The 17,910-nt window shown below is 41.0% G+C and overlaps 1 protein-coding gene across 2 annotated transcripts in view; it reads left to right on the top strand.

Annotated features, from left to right (window-relative positions):
* CERS6 (ceramide synthase 6) overlaps positions 1–17,910 on the top strand; it is a 128,522-nt gene that overhangs the window by 36,269 nt on the left and 74,343 nt on the right. For both annotated transcript variants that reach the window (XM_064451517.1, XM_064451516.1), the window contains exons 2-3: positions 2,663–2,768; positions 5,725–5,855. In XM_064451517.1, the coding sequence (XP_064307587.1) occupies positions 2,663–2,768; positions 5,725–5,855 (237 nt within the window). The remainder of the gene's footprint in view (positions 1–2,662; positions 2,769–5,724; positions 5,856–17,910) is intronic.

Raw genomic sequence — 17,910 nt, forward strand, 5'->3', positions numbered from 1 at the left:
AAAAATATCTTTTCATTTTTACCATTTGCACCAAAGGCAATCACATGGATGTGGCTCGTGCACACTTGAACCGGTCGTCAGACCTGCTCAATATTGGAGGCATATAAAATGTTTCTGTTAAAATGGCTTTATTTCCCTTAAGTGACCTACTAGTTATTAACAATCCCTTGAGGGGATTTTTTTTAAAGCCTTTTTCAAAAGCAGAGAAAGACCACAAGAGCATATCAGGAAAGAGACCTTTGTGGGTTTTTTTTTTTTTTAAACTTTCCCTATCCCGTTCTCCCAGACATAGCTGGCCAAGATCATCCTCTGTCTTGCAGCTGTGTACTCTGCACACATCCTTGCTGTGCTTTGCTGTCCTTGTGGACAAGCTCTGGTTCGGGTCACATGCCCATTCCTTCAGTGTGTGAGAAAAACATGAGCAGCAAAGGAAGAAAAATCTGTATTCCTGTTTAGAAAATACCAGTTTGAAGCAGAAAATGTGTTTTGTTTTAGGCAATGGGTATAACATCAATATTACGATTCTCTTTTTAAAATCTAGGCAAACACTGTATCTCTGTTCTGGATTTATCTAGGCTGTTTATTAGCAAGACATGTCATTTTAAGAATGGCATTTAAGCAAACCCAGCTGGTTTGCTTAGATTTAAATGAAGATCAGCTCAGCATGAAGCTTGTTGGAATTGTTCCTTGTGGAATTTTTCTAGCTGCGACTTCTTAACCTGCTTTTGTCTTTACCAAATCAATTTTTTTTCCATTTAAATTAGTATGTTTAGGGAACTGCCTTTCTATTGGAGATGTATCATGGCTATCTCATTTCTTCACTCAGCAGAAGGAAAAAAGCAAAACAGAAGTTGAAAGATGTATTTGGGTGGGTGGGGGGCCGGAACCAACCAACCCAACCAATAAACCCCCAAAAAACCCTGAACAAAACAACCAAAAAGCCACACCCCCCAAACAAACAACCAACAATAGGTTGACAAATTTGGAACGCAAATCAAGTCTTACTTGAGAGGAGACTGACTTTGCAAGTTTGTGTTGAACTGGAGACTATAATTCTCGCTCCTTCTGTCACCTTATCTTTTGAGTAATACACAAGTTTCCAGTGTACCTAGATTACAGCGTATTTACATGTAACATGTACAGAGCTTATATGCTTCTGTTTCATGAGCAGAAAACTGGACTTTCTGCGTCAGCTCAGCAGTGAAACTGGTATCATCAAAGCTCTTAACCATAAAACAAGGAATTTACACCTGATGCAGTGCCATTGATTTGGTTGAGGCTAAGGAGCTAGCAGTATGGTTGCAATCTGCAGCCAATCCAGATTGTGACCAAGCTTTTACAGAGTGTACTAAAGTTTGTTTGTTTATTTATTTTCTCTTATAACATATACAAGGTTCAAAGAGTGAGTTCACTGATACACTGCATGTGTCTTTGGATATATGGCTTCCCACCCCCCTCGCAAGTGGTCACCAAAATTATCTCAGGCTACAGGATTGGCTTTCATGTGGGAATAGTATCAATGTATCAAGAACCTTTCCTTGGAAAGCCAAGGAAAACAAGGTGATATGGCATAACCCATCTTTCTTTACCAATGCAATTTCTTTAACCACTGTAGCATTGCTTAGGACTTAATTCTCTTTAATCAGCTGTGCTGTCTTAAACATAGCAGAAACAGTTGCAGCTCAAACCAGTGCTTAAAATGGGACTTGCACGTGGCTAAGAGTACCATCATTTTTAAAAGCTTGTGGTCATTCAGCTGGATGAATGTGGAACTACTAAACTACTGAGTTTTGGTCCCTGCTGGCAAACGAAGTCTAAGAAATTGAAGTGTTTTAAGTGAAATCAAGAAGTTACATAGTTCAAAGAGGACGGAAGTTCATACTGTTCATATAAGAACATGATTCCTATACAGTCTTTGTGCCTTTCATGGGGATTCCAGAGTTGGACTCATAGTTACAAATAATTTAGTTTTTAATGAGTTGAGTGGGTCATCTTTGAGTGTATTTAATGCAAGTTATGTAATTCATGTCTAAAATGTGTCAGAGATACCCAGTTTATAAACTGGATGAATTTATGGATTGGTGTTTGGATCTGTGACAGCTTTGTATTTTAGCAGAACAGTCTGGAGGAAGAGCAAAGCCTTTGAGGCGTGGCTCAACGCTGTTTAAACTTTATGGTTTAAAAAATTGTATTGACTGGGCAGCTTCAGTGCTTGCTGCGTATAAGGACTTTACTTGAATTTCCACTGTGCAAAACAAGTCCTGAGGCAATAGCTACTCTGGAAAATGATTAATTAAAAAGGTTCTATTTGGAGGAGAGTATTATGTGCTCCTGATCTTCGCAAGATGCTCTTTTCATCAGTTGGTGCTTCTCTAGGAGGCATTCCTCTCATGCTTTTGTTCTATCCTTTTTTTCACAACATGAAAGAAAATCCTCCGTTTCATGTGCTCCACAGAGTTCCTTTCATCCTTCAAAGTGGTGTTACTGATTTTGCAATGTAATCACCTGTATGAGCTTGCTTTTGAGCTGTAAGGCTAAGTATTGTTTTTGTTGGCAGGGTTATAATGTTTGCATATTTACCACATGTCATTGATAACAGTAATGAAGTAAATAACTGAAGGATTTCACTTGTTTTCTTTTTTCACTCTTCTGTTTCTCACAGGTTCATTGCTAAACCATGTGCCTTAGGCCTTAAAGTCCAAGCCAACGGACCACAGAAAGCTCAACCCAATGCTATCCTGGAAAAAGTTTTCACAGCTATTACAAAGGTATTTAACTGTCCTGGTTTCAGCTGGGATAGAGTTAATTTTCCTCCTAGTAGCTGGTATAGTGCCATGTTTTGGATTTAGAATAATGTTGATAACATGCTGATGTTTTAGTTGTTGCTGAGCAGTGCTTTTCGTGCTGCCCTGCCACTGAGGAGGCTGGAGGAACAAGGGAAGCTGGGAGGGGACACAACCAAGGCAGCTGACCCAAATGGTCCAAACAGATGTTCTGTACTATACGATGTCATTCTGCACAAAAAAGGTGTGTGTGTGTGTGTGTGTGTTGGCTGAGGGTGCAGAGGCTGCATGGGAACTGGCTGGGCATCAGTCAGCGAGTGGTGAGTGATTGCCTTGTGCATCACTTGTTTTGCATATGCTTTCATCGTTACTATTATTTTCCATTCTTTCTCTGTCCTCTTAAATTGTCCCCTTAAACTCAACCCATGAGTTTTACCTTTTTTTCAATTCCCTCCCCCATACCACTGGGGGGAGTGAGCAAATGACTGTGTGGTATTTAACTGCCTGCTGGGTTAAGCCATGACATTAACTAAAATATTTACCTTATAAAGTGGGACATGGCCCTATCAGCTATGTCTGAACAAAACAAATCTAACTGCTAACTGCTAAATGCAGTGCTGCATTTTTACATCTGAATCAGAACATGCCAATGTGAAGGTTGTCATTGGCATGCCAGCTTGAGCAGTTGTGCATTCCTTCGTGCTGTCTCTTGTAAGCTTTTAATCAAAGCTGTTACAGAAACACTTTGTAGGTGCCATATGGCCACCTACTTTTTCTTGCTTATTATCTTTTAGAAATTTCCACTTTTTTTTTTTTTAAAAAAAAGAGCAAATTGTGAGCCAGTAAGATTGGCCTTGCTGTGTTTTCCATGAAACTTCAAAGCTACTCCTTCTAGGGGAACTGCCTGAGCACAGGGTGCTGGCAGCTTGCTGGTGTCCCAGGTGTTTATATTGTGATGAATGTCCTTTGAAACTGGGTGAGGAGAGAAGCTAGAAAAGTGGGGGAAACTGACTGAATAATGGCTTAGAGTTTGCAGGGGTTTTTTTGCACAAGTTTTTTCCTGCCACTTATGCTTCTGTCTCTGCAGCTTTCACTGTATGACATCTCAGCTAAACCTCTGTGTCATTCTGTCTGTGCTTTTGAGCTTTCCCGTAACAGTGAGCAGTGATCAGGTGTCCTTTAGCATCTCCTAAAGACCTCAGTGGTCAGCTGATTTGTAGTGGAAGGGCCTGTGGAGGCCTGAAGGACAAAGCCACTGTGCTGCAGGAACTTCCTAGTCCCACCTTGGCTCCAGGCTGTGTCTGGGCACGCCACAGCAAAGGCATCAGCCTAAACCTCAGAGGTTATTAGAGTCATACAGGGCAAAATTGGATTCAATGTCAGGAACACACCATTTGCTGTGGTTTTTGTCCTGTTTTCAGAGAGAGAATTGCACATACCTTGTTTCTAAAAGCTGCAGCACGTGTTCTCACCCAGACTCAGCTGCAGGAAGCCTGGGATTTTTTTTTAAAAATTATTTTTCCCTGCAGAATCTGCTAGTCCAACACAGGACCTGAGTGTGTGAAATGATCTAATTAATGCCTGTGAGTTATGGTAGGAGCTGGCACGTACATCTCCCAGGACCCAGTGCACAGAGATGAGTGGGAAGAGTTCCAAAGGAAAGTATCTACTTTCCTGCAAGGGTTTGCTAGGGCTGTCTGGTAGCTGCTCTCAAAGAAACTGTCTGATTTAGCTAGCCGCCTTTTTTGAGTCATGTGCAGCAGTTCTTTCTAGTCAAGCTCCCAAGATCGGCATCAATCATTTGATTTTTCTAAAGTTACAGAGAATGGCTTTTCTTAACCTTCCACTTTAAAACTAGTAGCTACTTTGGTTGACAAAAAAATTATTTTATTTTTGAGATGGATGGCAAATACTTCACCCTTCTCTTTTCTCATCCTTTCCATTTGCTTTCTTTTTCTGGAGGCTGATAGATAAAACTTCAAGTCTGACAAAAGTTTTGCTGTTTTACGTCTTGCAACATTTTGAAAAGTCTTTATTATGGCAGCTATTGTATCTTATTCAGTGTATGTAACTGCCTTGGGGAAATAAAGCTAAAGCTCCAGAAAACAGATTGTCCAAAAGCTTTTTCTGTTTCTTTAAAAAAGAAAGTGATCAAGAGAAATACGTAAATAGTCCTCGTGCAGTACTGTACCTGTAGGATTGCTGCATGATTGGAAATATGGCCTGTACCACTCTTGTATCTGTATGGTAGTCAAATTAAGGACAGACTCGTTTTCTTTAGCCTTATCTTTGCACTAGTTTGCAGCTGCTCTGATGGAATGAGAGTTCCACATTTGCTGCTTTGGAGAATAGTTGTTTGTAGCTAATTTTACAGAAGAAAAATTCTCTCTCCTTGTTGTCAAGATGATTTTCCTTTTGAAGTTGTCATTTTGCTTAATGACCTCACTTTTTAGCATTCACATGCACAAACATGGGATATATCTTCTTTTCTGTGTCAGTCAAACAATCTTCACTACTGCAACAGTCAATAGGACAAAGATCCTGATGCAGGAAGATGGAACAGGCACAGCATGTGGCAGGCCAGGAGGTGTTTGTAAGCCCCGCTGCTTGAGAAACGCATGGCATTTTATCCCTACTTATAATCACTTTCCAAGTTTCAAGCAAGTTTTCATCCCATTGTCCCATTTAAGTTTCTTATTACTAATAACCTGCATGCAATATTACAGCATATGTCCTTCTAGATTAGTAATAATCACTGTATACATATTTTGACGTGGATCTGCCAGTAGAGATTTCTGTGAAAGAAATTTTATTTCTATGTACCCATGTGTCTGGCAGGAAGCCTCCAAGACATTGAGAAGTGATTGCAGTGCTTCTGAATTTAAAGTGGGGTTACTGCAGTTGGGCAAAGAAATACTTTTTATCGTTCTCTGTTCTGTAGCATCCAGATGAGAAGAGGCTGGAGGGCCTCTCCAAGCAGCTGGACTGGGATGTACGCAGCATTCAACGTTGGTTTCGACAAAGACGTAACCAGGAGAAGCCCAGCACTCTGACGAAGTTCTGTGAGAGCATGTAAGGATGCACATTCTCTTTCTGAGTCTTGTTGGGCCTGTGCCCTCATCAGCTTTCCCCTTTGTTCTTCACAGGTATTTTTGTAGACGGGTAGAAAATGATACCAATTGGTAGAATGTGACGAATGAGAAAACCAATTTTCTTTCACCTGAAGGAGTCAGACTGTATTTTTTGTGTACTTTCAATGGTGAAAAACTTTCAGAAATCAAGTGGTTGTGATTCTGTACTGTCAGGGTGCCAGCTTCATCCTCTGAGACAAATCACCTGGTGTTGGGCTGGGAAGCTGTCTTTACAGCACAACCTTTAGCTATACAACCTGACAAATCTGACATGAAGGAGTAAAGATAAAAGCCAATTGGGTTGTTAAACCCCTCGTTTTTTTCTCATTCCAGGCTTGTCCCCTTTTTGAGCCCATTTCCTTGGGTGCACTGAACTCTGAGAAGCTAAAGACTCCTGTACTTTCTTTAGGAAGTTATTTTTCACCTGCCAGGTTTTACTTCTAAGGAAACTTTCCCAGCACCCAACTGCTTTTCAGACTGGTTATCTACATAAAGTTTGTTTTTTCTAGTTAGACTCCATTGTTTTTAGTATCTGAGTTACATTTCCATGCCAGCTGAATTTATCATATTAATACTTAATCTGCACTGAAAGAGAATGGAAAATTAAATCTCCTTAAAATATTCACATGGTTTTTTTTAAAAGGAGAACTGACAGACATTGAATTTGTAACAAAACACAAAAAACAACACTAGTTTATTTGAAAGACTCATTAATTCCAAGACTCAGCCCTCTAGTGCTGCTGGATGTTGTTCCTTTGATGTGGAAGGTCATGCATTTAAGGCAAATTTTACATGCTCCAAATCAAGAGACTTGGCAACTATTGCTGAGGCCATAAACAGGTATTGGCTTTATTACACCCTGTTGGTCAAGTAGTTATGTTATTGCTGGCTTAAAACTCTAGTTACTCTTTTTGTTAGCTGGGAAAGGAGCGTTAGGTAGAAATTTCAGCAGAAAGAGGAAGCCTACTGAAGTTAGAAAGCAAATCATAGTTAATCTTACTTTCTAATTTTGGGGTTTTTTTCTACTTAACAATTCTTAAATTATTTATTTAAGAAATTGCAAGCAAAGAAATTACAAAAACACTGAAGACCAGCCAGAGAGAGGGGTGTGGCTGTGTGTATGTATATTTTAAAAAAAAAATATTGTGGAATATACTGTTGTATCGTTCATGCAGATTTCCTAAATATATTTCATAATTTTTCCTTTTATAGGTTTCCTAAGTATTCCTAAGTATTGTCCTTTAATAAACAGAGGAACTTAACTGTCAGAATGTTTAAATCCTTTCTTTGGTACAGTTAAAACCTGCCCTACTTAATACTTAATATAGCCCATAAACCTAGTCATCCTGTTGCCAGCAGCTGGTGGTCTTAGAGTTACTGATTTTCAAGATCAGTGAAGAACGACTTTTTTTCTACAAGGGTTGAGGCTGTTAATGTATATGTATGTCTGCTTAACTTGTATGAAAGGCTGTGGGATCTTGGAAAAAAAATGAAAACTCTATTGCTGTTAGAGCTAGCATATTTGGGTGGTATATTTAGCTGCTTCAGTAACTCAGGTCAAAGACTTCACTCTGTTGCATTAGTGCCAGCACATCTAGGCTGACCTAGAGGCAGAAAAAACGTAAACATACCATGAAATACAGGCACAGATGGGAAAGTTATGGGTGCTGAACTTGCTCCTTTGTGGCATACATTATGGAGAAAGCATGCAGATGAGAGCTATGAATGCAAACTGGAAGGTAAGGTCACGCTCTAATGAACATCATTAACTTAGGCTGACAGGATTAAGACCCAGCTTCATTCAGAGGGAGCCATTGAGCATTACTGCAATATGTGTATTTAATAGTAATGATAATACTTGTCCAAAAAGAAGCAAGGTGGTGTCATGGTTTAACCCATCTGGCCACTAAGCACCACACAGCCACTTGCTCGCTCCCCCCATGGTGGGGTGGGGGAGAGAATCAGAAGGGTAGAAGTGAGAAAAACTCATGGGTTGAGATAAAGACAGTTTAATAGGTAAAGCAAAAGCCACGCACACAAGCAAAGCAAAACAAGGAATTCATTCACTACTTCCCGTGGGCAGGCAGGTGTTCAGCCGTCTCCAGGAAAGCAGGGCTCCATCATGCGTAACAGTTATTTGGGAAGACAAGCGCCATTGCTCTAAACATGTGTGTTCCCCTCTTCCTCCTCCTTCCCCCAGTTTTGTATGCTGAGCATGTCATCATATGGGGTCAGCTGTCGTGGCTGTGCCCTCTCCCCTTGCGGCTTCTTGTGCACCTGACAGGGCATGGGAAGCTGAAAAAGTCCTTAACTAGTGTGAGCACTAATTAGCAAGAACTAAAACATCAGTGTGTCATCAACATTATTCTCATACTAAATCCAAAACACAGCACTATACCAGCTATTAGGAAGAAAGTTAGCTCTATCCCAGCCAAAATCAAGACAGGTGGCATAAATAATAATAAATGGATAGTTCAGGTTCTTTCTACTCGTTGTTTGCAGAAGGAGCAGTGGGAGTTGCCTCTCCATTGCCGTATGTACATGGTGCTGTGAGAATGTGGTGTTATCCAATCGACTGTGTGTGCATTGCCCTGGTAGTGTTTCCAGTGGCACAGTGTGCCCACCAGCCATCCTGTTGCACATGCTGGATGGAGTTGCTGGCAGGTAGTCAGAATAGAACTGGAAAGCCAGGGATACCCTTTTTTTTTCCCCTCCGTATGGGTGTTAAATGGTTGTCTAGTTAAATCAGGGCACTAAGTGTGGTGCTTCACTTCACTATGTTTGGAGCAAACTGTATGAGGTCTGTAGAATTTTCACAGCTATTGAGTTAATGGGGCAGCGTTTTGGATGAAGAGTCCACGTGTGGCAGCTGCTTCAGAGCTCCAGGCTGCATAAAGCACATGTTCCCATGACAGTCTTGGGAAGGGGAGTACTCCAAGTCTTCAGTAACTGGGGCGCAAGTGGAGAGTTTCGTAGCTCTGACAGAGAACAAAATGTGCTCTTATGTAATAAGCAGGCACAGTGCAAGAAAAATTACAGTGATCCCCACCTACACCTTCAACTGTTGAGCTGCTGGTGTCCTTCCAGAGAAGACTTCAGTTTTCCTGGCAGCTGCATTGATTGACTGTGACTTGGGAAGAAAAGTGACAGAACCCACAGCAAACATGGAGCTGCTTGAAAAGACCTCCAACTCTTTTTACATGGAAGCTGTTCAATTTACTGCTAGAAAAAGTGTTCCTTGGGCCCAGAGTGGCTTTTCCATGATGCAAAGGAGAAGGCAGCTGTGCCAGATGGGCCGTAGGCCATTTCTGACTGCCTTATCTTTCTTGCCAAATGAGTAGTGTGGGTACTATCTAAGGTGGAGGAGCTTCAATAGGATAAAGGCTGAGAGTGAAACTCAATGGTAAACATGCTTGGATAGGATGAATGACACCCAAGATCCAGGCCCAAACAGACTAAAACAGTAACTTAATCATTAGATCCTTCTTGTCCTGGATTTTTCACTTTCTCTACCCCTTGTCGTCTTTTTTCTTTTCAAGCAGCTTCATTCTGGTCCTAAACAGAGTGCAGAGAAACTCCAAAACCTACACATTTTTCTTTTTTCAAAATGGAGTAATTCCTTTGCTGCCAGCCCTCATCAGATGTCCTGGGCATTAGCAGACTGTGGTTATATGAAGAAAAAGGCAGTAATAAAATCTCTTTTCTATAGACACTGTTCCACAGCATTATAGTGAAGATAAATTACTTTTCAGGCACCTTAACCAGCAGTCACCCCATAGAGTTTTGTGTGTCTATCTGAAAGAGAAGGTGCCATTTGATTGTTGGAGCTGTGGAGACACTAATGATAAGACTTCAATGGCATCACATACCTGCTTAAGTTTTCAGATGTTATGGTGATACATACTTATAAAAACATGAAATAGGTAATTTTTATAGGTGATGATTCATGATACAGTATTAGTGAGAAAGGCAGTAATAAATGGGGTGCTGAGGATTATTTTACTAGCAAGTCAATCGGTTGTTTCTCAAGGATTTGGTAATTCTGACATGAAACTTGGAGTTAACAGCAGCCTGTTTGTAGTCACGAGGACAGGCATCTACCTCACATAACCTCAGACTGTAATGCTCAGGCACTTAGTTTACTATAGTCACTGCAGGGATAGTCTGCCCATAGCATTTTTCTTTTGTGGGAATTTAGGCAGCTTTGCTCCTTTCTTCAACTCTTATGCACCTTGGATCTTTAAGGAGGAGAAAAAGTGGTGAACTGAACGTGCAAAGTGGACTTTTCTACTGCCATGCATTTCTGTTGGGTTTTATTCCATTTTCTGTCCACATGGCACAGCCTAACATCACCTTTCTCCTGAACAAGAGTAGGGTAAGGACCTTGTGCTCTCTACTTTGAGTGTGCAGTGCATGAGAAAACACAGAAACTGGATTGCCTTGAATTTTTTCTGAAGCTCATTTGATTTCTGTGTAGAGTAATTTCATGGAGAGTACCTGCAGTACTAAAGGCTAAAGTTTGTTTCTGCAGAGGGCTACCTATCTATTTATAGGCCAGTGATATAAATTGGATCAAATGCCCTTAATGACTCTGCTGGAGCATAGTTCTAGTACAGAAATGCATTTAAAAAAATTTCAAAAAGGTGTCTGACCACAAGTAAGTTCCCAAAAATGTCTTAAGGAAGAATGTTGCCTCTGAACATAGTGGAATGGGAATACCAGGCATGGAATAAGTTAGTGGGGAAAGGGCTTCAGGGTATGCTGGGGATGACTGGGTGGATGTAACTCTTGGAAGACCATGAATGGTGACTTTGCTTATTGCCAGACCCAATACAGACCCAAGAATGCCTTTGCTAATGTTGGACGTGTCAGAAAGCCAATGCAGTAGTGATGCCCAAACCTCTTCCAGTTTCTTCCTGGTTTCAGTATACTGTGCTGCTGCTCACACTACCAGTGCACAGGCATGTCTGCTTTTCTCAAAGACTAAGATGTATAGAAAGAACAAGCATCCTGTCTTCCCCCCTTGCTGTCTAGAGCACAGGGCAAGAATCTGTGATGCCCTAAGTTATTAGCCTGGGACTTTGGAATGTTATGAGGCTCATGACTGGTCTGTCCTATAGCTATGTACATTTAAGCACGCTGTTTATTAGAGACGTTTACATGGTTTCCAAGGAGTGGCTGGCAGAAACATATGGCCAAGAGAGTTTTTTGAGTTTATGCAATGGTCTGCATGTGGAAACATGGAAATGTGCAGACTGAAGAGCCAAAGATGAGGTTTTTTCCTCATTGTTCTCTAGATGAAGCTTGGTTACTAAAGTATCTGTAAGTGGGTTGTCTTTTAGTTTTGATGTAGGGGAGAGAAGAGCCTCTGTCTCATTTTGTAGCCAGAACATATTGTTTTTCCGAAGGAATCGAAACTATGTTTATGCACATTGGTTTTGGAAAGATTTTGTCTATTTATAGCTGTATATATATGTGTGTGGACCTGTATGTGTATAGAGACAGATTATTTTTTTTTTGCTTATCATGCACATTTGTGTGAAAATTTTATGGGCAGCTTGCAACTTCTTGGCATGTTGCTTTTTTCAACTAGCAGAATAATTCTCTCCTACAAAATTGTACTGGAAAAGTAACTATGCAAAGGAAAGAAATTGAGACAGCTGCTTGGTTGTTGAAATTCTGAACTGTGCTGATACAAATCTTAACAAAGCACATAAAAGAGTTTGTCAGTCTGTGCTTTGTGTGTAGCAGTAAAGCACTAGAAAATAAATAGGCGTCAAAAAGCTTCTAGCTCTGAATTTTTAATAGCCTCAGGCCCTCTGAAGTCAGCTTCTAAAACGCTGCTTAATACAATGACCTTTGAGATGCAAGCAAAAATATTTGGTAAATATTATTATGGGTCCATTTAATTCTGATTTGTGAATACAGGTTTTCAGCTGCCTCAGTGCTACGTGCAATGGAGGACTAACCAGTGTTTCACAACCAGAAAAGAGAACAAGGGGATGGGTCTGTAAAGCCATGCTATGTACTCTGAGGCAAGTGTGATAGGTACTGTTCAATGGTCATAGAATTACCGAATCTCCTTCCTTTTCCTCTGCTGTTTTCCATGGGGCAGGAATGGCTGTTCTACCTTGCTCTCTTACAGGTACGAGGCATAGCCTCTCCCTTGCTGCTCTCGTCTGTTCAGGAGATCTAAAGCTCGGGTAACTCAACCAGCTGCTTGGTGAAAGGGAAACTGCACACTTAACTAGTATGCTGATAAAAAGTTAGAGGTTTTCCTTGCTATTATAATTCTGGATTATTATTTTGTTATTCTTGGTTGTGCTGCTCACTCTTGTAATGTTGTGCAGTGGGCTGTGTCCTGCTGTGGGCTGCGTGCTGCATCTGGGTGCTCCTGGGACAGGTGCTTCTGTTGACAGATTGTTGACAGATGATCATAGGACAGCACTCTCAGCTGGAAAGGAAAAGCATCAAGGAAAACGCAAAATTTCTGGAAGTCACTGTGAAATAGCAGCAAACTCTGCAATGAGACATAAAACTGGAAGCCTCTAAGCAATTGCTATGATTTCTTTCTTCTTGAACGCTTTGTACTGAAATAGTTTATATGACTGATAAATGTTTCTAAAGGTGAAAAAAGTAATTTGCTTATTTTTCTTGTCGATCCTTAACTACTTCACTTCTTTTCAGTATTTCAGTTAGCTTTCTGTGACCTTGAGTGAAATAATTATTGGTGCTCCACAGAAACTGTTACGATACTGGAGCAGCTACTTCATATTTCTATTAGTGGTGTTTGAAGAACATTGTATTGTGTGATATCATTGAGGAGCATATATTTGTGTACACCTCTCTGTGTCTGGATGTAGATTTTTATGTGGTTTTTTTTTTTCTTCTCCCTGTTATGGCCTTAAAATAAAGGGAGTTGGGCAGGAAGAATGAGGAGGAGTATTCCTTCAAGCACAATAGGTGGGTTTATAGCCAAGAGACTGCTTTGGCTCAGGTCAGGTAACAAGGTGGTTTCCCCAGAGCTGCTAACTCAAAACAGCACTGTGTTAAAACAGACCTGTAAAGGGAACGCTGGGGAAGCTGTCAGCTGCTGTGATTGACCCAGTTTCTCTGAGTGCCAATGTCAAGCTGAGAAGTTGCCTGAGCTAATTTCTTTTAACCTATGGGAGCATTAAGTTGAGGCTAGATGGTGTGAACATGGATTTTTCTTTAAATCCACTTAGCAAAGTGTAGCACTTTGCAAAATAAATTTGGAGGCATCCTGCTTTACTTTGAAGAAGTTTTTCAGTGTCACTGTTTGCTGCTACCGTCTGTATGCTCCAGCTGTGTCAAGCTGCTTATATCAAAAGGAAAGACTACAACTGCTACATGAACTGTCATTGTAAAACAATGTGTCCTTTTCAAATTAATTACCTGAGAAATTACTCTTGCTTAGCATAAATCTTCATAGCTGGCAGGATTTTTTGTTGTTGAAAGAAATAATTTTATTTTTATTTTTATTATAACACGCACACGCAGCCATGTCCACAGATTTGTTCCCCCCCCCCCATGTGAAGTCCTTATTGGTTTGTACTAGATGTACTTGAAAAAACAGTAAAGGTTGAGTCTGACAGCCTTCATCAGAAGTAAAGACCACTTTAGTGGTGTTCTCTGAACATCTTTATTGACTACTTTTTTATTTGGTTTTTTTTTTTTTTCTTTACTGAATGTCATGTAACTAAGTAATGTGTATCTTTCCATTAAAAGATATGGGAGCTTCATGTCAATGAATTCTGATAGCAGTATGTCAAAACTGCTGGAAAAAGTAAGTTGGTGGCCTTTAAATAGCCATAAATTGCTTGTGAAGAAGCATGTTCTTGTCTGGTTTGTTTTTTAACTGCTAGAAGAAGGGAGTCATAAACCTGCTGTGTGACTTCTAAGGTAGAAATGTTAGAGAAAGAACAACTAATAACAAAAGTGGATTCTTGGTATTATCAAACTTGTGAGGTTCTAGTATCATTTTCATTATGTTAAGTGTCTTTCCAAAAACAGTGGCTTGAAGATGTTAGCTCTCATTTACCTGAAACAAAATAATGCCTAAAAAAATCACCTTTGCCTTCACAGTGGAACCAAAGCTGGAAAATAAGGGTTTGCCTTCACTGTCATGCTCCCTTTTGCCCCAGGTGGTCTCATCTCTGGTGGGCTGCACTTCATGAATACTGATGAGCTACTGGACTCCCTTCTATGGTGATGCTGCTACCTCTTGCCCAAAGGGAGTGGAGGCAATATTGAAAGAATAATTCACTGAAAACATAGTTCATACCAGGGTTTCCTCCAGACAGATGACATGGATATAAAATTTGCCAAATCTGATTCTTCCCGCTGGGGTAGTCTTGTTATCCAAGCAGGGCTAGTGCTTCTACATTGTGCTGTAGGGCAGGCAGCACATGCTTGGTGTCAGGCTATAAAAATACCATTCTGGCAAGGTCCAATACATCGTCTTAGTATTTCAGAATTGTGGATCATTCTTGTAGGGACAGAAGAAGAGAAAGCGGGGGCCAACAACAACAACAAAAAATACAAACCCACAGATCCTCATAATGTTTCAGAGCTATATTTCATATGAATGTAAAGTAGGTCCTGGGAACGTGCTATTCAGTGTTCCAGCCCTGAGCACGGTGGATATGAGCCCACCCAGACCAGTTGGTCTCTTGCAACCTTGAACTCTATGAAATGTCGAAGTAAGGATTGTGAGACAGCAGCTATTACAGATTTAATGATGTTGTTAGTGTAAGGCAAGGGACAACAATAAAGGCTAGCTCATACACTACTCGAGGACAGCTGTCTTTGAAAGGAATAGAACTGTTGTTACTGGTGATACCTATAGAGCTGGGTTGCCTGTCACTGTTTCCTGTTGTACTGCTAGACTGGTGTGAGCAGAACAACTGCTCCATTGGCATTTTTAATTAAAAGTTTCATTAAATGTAATGTGAAGGTATGGTACTTTGCAGATGCAAATAGCAGCACAGTGACTACATGTGCTATAAGGATTGTGCGGAAGATCAGAGAGACAGTGGAAGAAGAGAGAGGGTCACTTTAGTACAAGATAAAAGCTTATGGAAATGATGACTTGTATAAAGAAAATAAACAGAGAATAGCAACTGCCTATCTCATTGTGCAAGAACCAGGAGGTATTAAATGAAGAAGAAAAGGAGCATCTCCAAAATTGAATAGCGAAGACAGTTGTTCACACTCTGAGTAATTAAACAGGACTTCATGTTTCTTTCATGGAATTCATTGCTCTCCTGAGGCAATAATTCAGCATTAATTTATAATTAAAAATATTGTGTTATTTACCTAGGCAACCAGAGTATTTAGTGTTGTGCTGATAAATAGATTGTATCCATAGTTTGCTTAGAAAACTGTTGTGAAGACTAATCTTAAGTCTTCAACTCTAAGGTATTACACATGCTGAAACTGGAGTACAGAGGTAAGGAAGAGAAAGCCACGTGAGCAAAAGGCGTTTGTGGCATGAAGGGTGTAGCAGGGAGTAGGGGCTCAGGTGTTGGCAAAGCCATATTTGTGAGGCAGCTTGGTGAGGGAGGATGTAGGTTTTCCATGAGATGTGGTGGGAGCTGGAGTCTGTGAAATTGTTCCAGAACAGGGAAGAAGTGACTTTCGCTGAGTGCAAGAGGTGTTTATTATAGCTGCAGGTAGTAGGGAAGTTGAGATGAGTCACGGATGCCAGGAAGGAGACTCTAATTGAAGTAATCTAGCAAGTGGCAATTGAAGTGTAGAGAGTAGCAAAGACAGTCTGGCAATTGTTACCTATAGTAAGCATGTAAAATATGGCAATTTTATTACAGTACTGTAAGAGTTACATCTAGACTCTGGGATTGATACATTCAAGGACTTATTATTCCCTTTAAGAGTATTATATCTAATATCACAGAAAAGGAAGAGGTGTGCTTGAATGCAAGGCCTCAATAGAAGGTAGAAATGAATGAGTCATTTATACTGAGGCTCATGTCAGGGAAACTAGCACTGTGCAAAAAGGCCTGGAGTCAGGTTTGGATATATAAAGCTAAGACAGAAATCCTGCTCTGTTTTACATCAAGGTGAGGTGTTGCTCCCTGAGAGTAGTACTCAATAGCTCTGAACATTACTGATCCTTTTGTCTACCACAGTAGGCTGAATTGAATTTCTGTTGCTCTCCAAGCCATATGTGAAGTCAGTGCAGAAGAGTATTGATGAAGCTTTTCATTTAGTGTAAATATCCTTTTTCATATGATGTCATTCAAAGCTGGTTCACTGATGGCTCCCCTGCTCCAAGAGAAAGAGATGGTAAGACAGTACTGGTAGTCTTGAGTTACATAAAATGTGTAATTTGTAGCCTGAGTCCCTTGACACATGAATAAGTTAATGGCTGCCAAGCTTGCCTATTTTTGAAGTTGTGAGGACGCAGTGCAGCCACTGACAACAGTTTTAATTCTGCCCTAGCACTTGCTCTCTGATAAATCAGGACTAAACATCTTGCACTTATGTCCTCTCCAGCACACACCTTTGTCAACACTTGTCCTTCCAAATGCATAGTCTGGGCAATCATGCCCAGCTGCTACAGTATGGTTTGCTGGGGTTTTATACCTCCAGCTTTGCTACGGAGCATCTGTATTAGGCTCTGGACTATTCACGTTTCTTTGGTGACCAAGCTGGACAAGTAGTTTAATTACATATCCATTTTATAATTTTATTATATGCTTTTGTGCTGTGGGGTACTTGCATGGGCTGGCTCGGGCTGTAGTTCAGCAGCAAAGGCTACCTTAGCAGCTCTAGTAAGCAGTAAAGGCCACCTCCCTGACCTCTGCATCCTTGTCCTTCCATTTGCCCTGCCCTATGCCAGACAGCTGGCTGTACAGCACACTATACATATTGGGGTTAAAGATCACCCTGCATAAAAGCATAAGGTGCTTGTCAGTCATATTTTCCTGTTGTGGGTCACAAGGTGGTCACATAAGCATGCTAGAGTGCTGTTGCTTGTGGTGGTGGGGAATATGTATGTATCCGAGTAACAGAAGGGAAGCTGGGGAGGCAAGGGCAGTACTTGTATCCAATGTGAAAGCTCAGAAGCGTGGAAAATTGCTGCAGCTACCTGGCCCCTTTTGACATGGCAGGGTGGGAGGACACGGTGTGGTAGAGCCAGGGCATGGTGTGCCATGCACTGCTCTAAGTGCATCTCTTCTGGCTGCCAGCTTTATATGAGTGTTTAGATTAACACTAGCTGAGAGAATGAATGCTTTTCTGCTGAACAGCTGCTCCTATGGCTATGTTTGCACCCTTTATCTAACTCTTCCTATCATTTCTCCATTTTGAATAATAAAATACTGGATCTGGCTCTGCTCTTGTTGCCCTGCTATCCCACTGCATTAGAAAGCTGAACCATTTGGTGAAGGGAAATGTGGGAGTAGGCTTTTTGCAACTCCATAGTACGCTGCTCAAGAGACTCCAGTTAGTTCTGGACTGGTATGAAACAGACCGCAGAACTGGGCAATGTTGGCAGTTTGCCTGTGATTTATTTCCTACAATAGAATCATAGAATCATTACGGTTGGAAAAGACCTCTAGCATCACCAAGTCCAACCGTCCACCCAGCAATACCATGTCTCCCTTCCATGCGGTTGGATATCCATGTGTGTCAGGTCTATGATCTCTGTTTTTTCTTTTTAAGCTGGGCCTCAGGATGTCTCTGTGCCCAAACATGGGATTGGGGGGGAATTAAAACATTGGTTAAGTGTCAGGAATCGCCAGCCTTCTTCCCGTGCTGTTCTGCTGGAGAAGACAGGCAAAAATGTCCATGCATGTTGTTGTGGTTTAACCCCAGCTGGCAACTAAGCACCACATAGCCACTCGCTCGCTTCCCTCTGGTGGGGCGGGGGAGAGAATCAGAAGAGTAAATGTGAAGAAACTCATGGGTTGAGGTAAAGACAGTGTAATAAGAAAAGCAAAAGCCACGCACAC

The sequence above is a fragment of the Phalacrocorax carbo genome, chromosome 5, assembly GCF_963921805.1.
Source record: "Phalacrocorax carbo chromosome 5, bPhaCar2.1, whole genome shotgun sequence".
NCBI classification, from domain to species: Eukaryota; Metazoa; Chordata; class Aves; order Suliformes; family Phalacrocoracidae; genus Phalacrocorax; species Phalacrocorax carbo.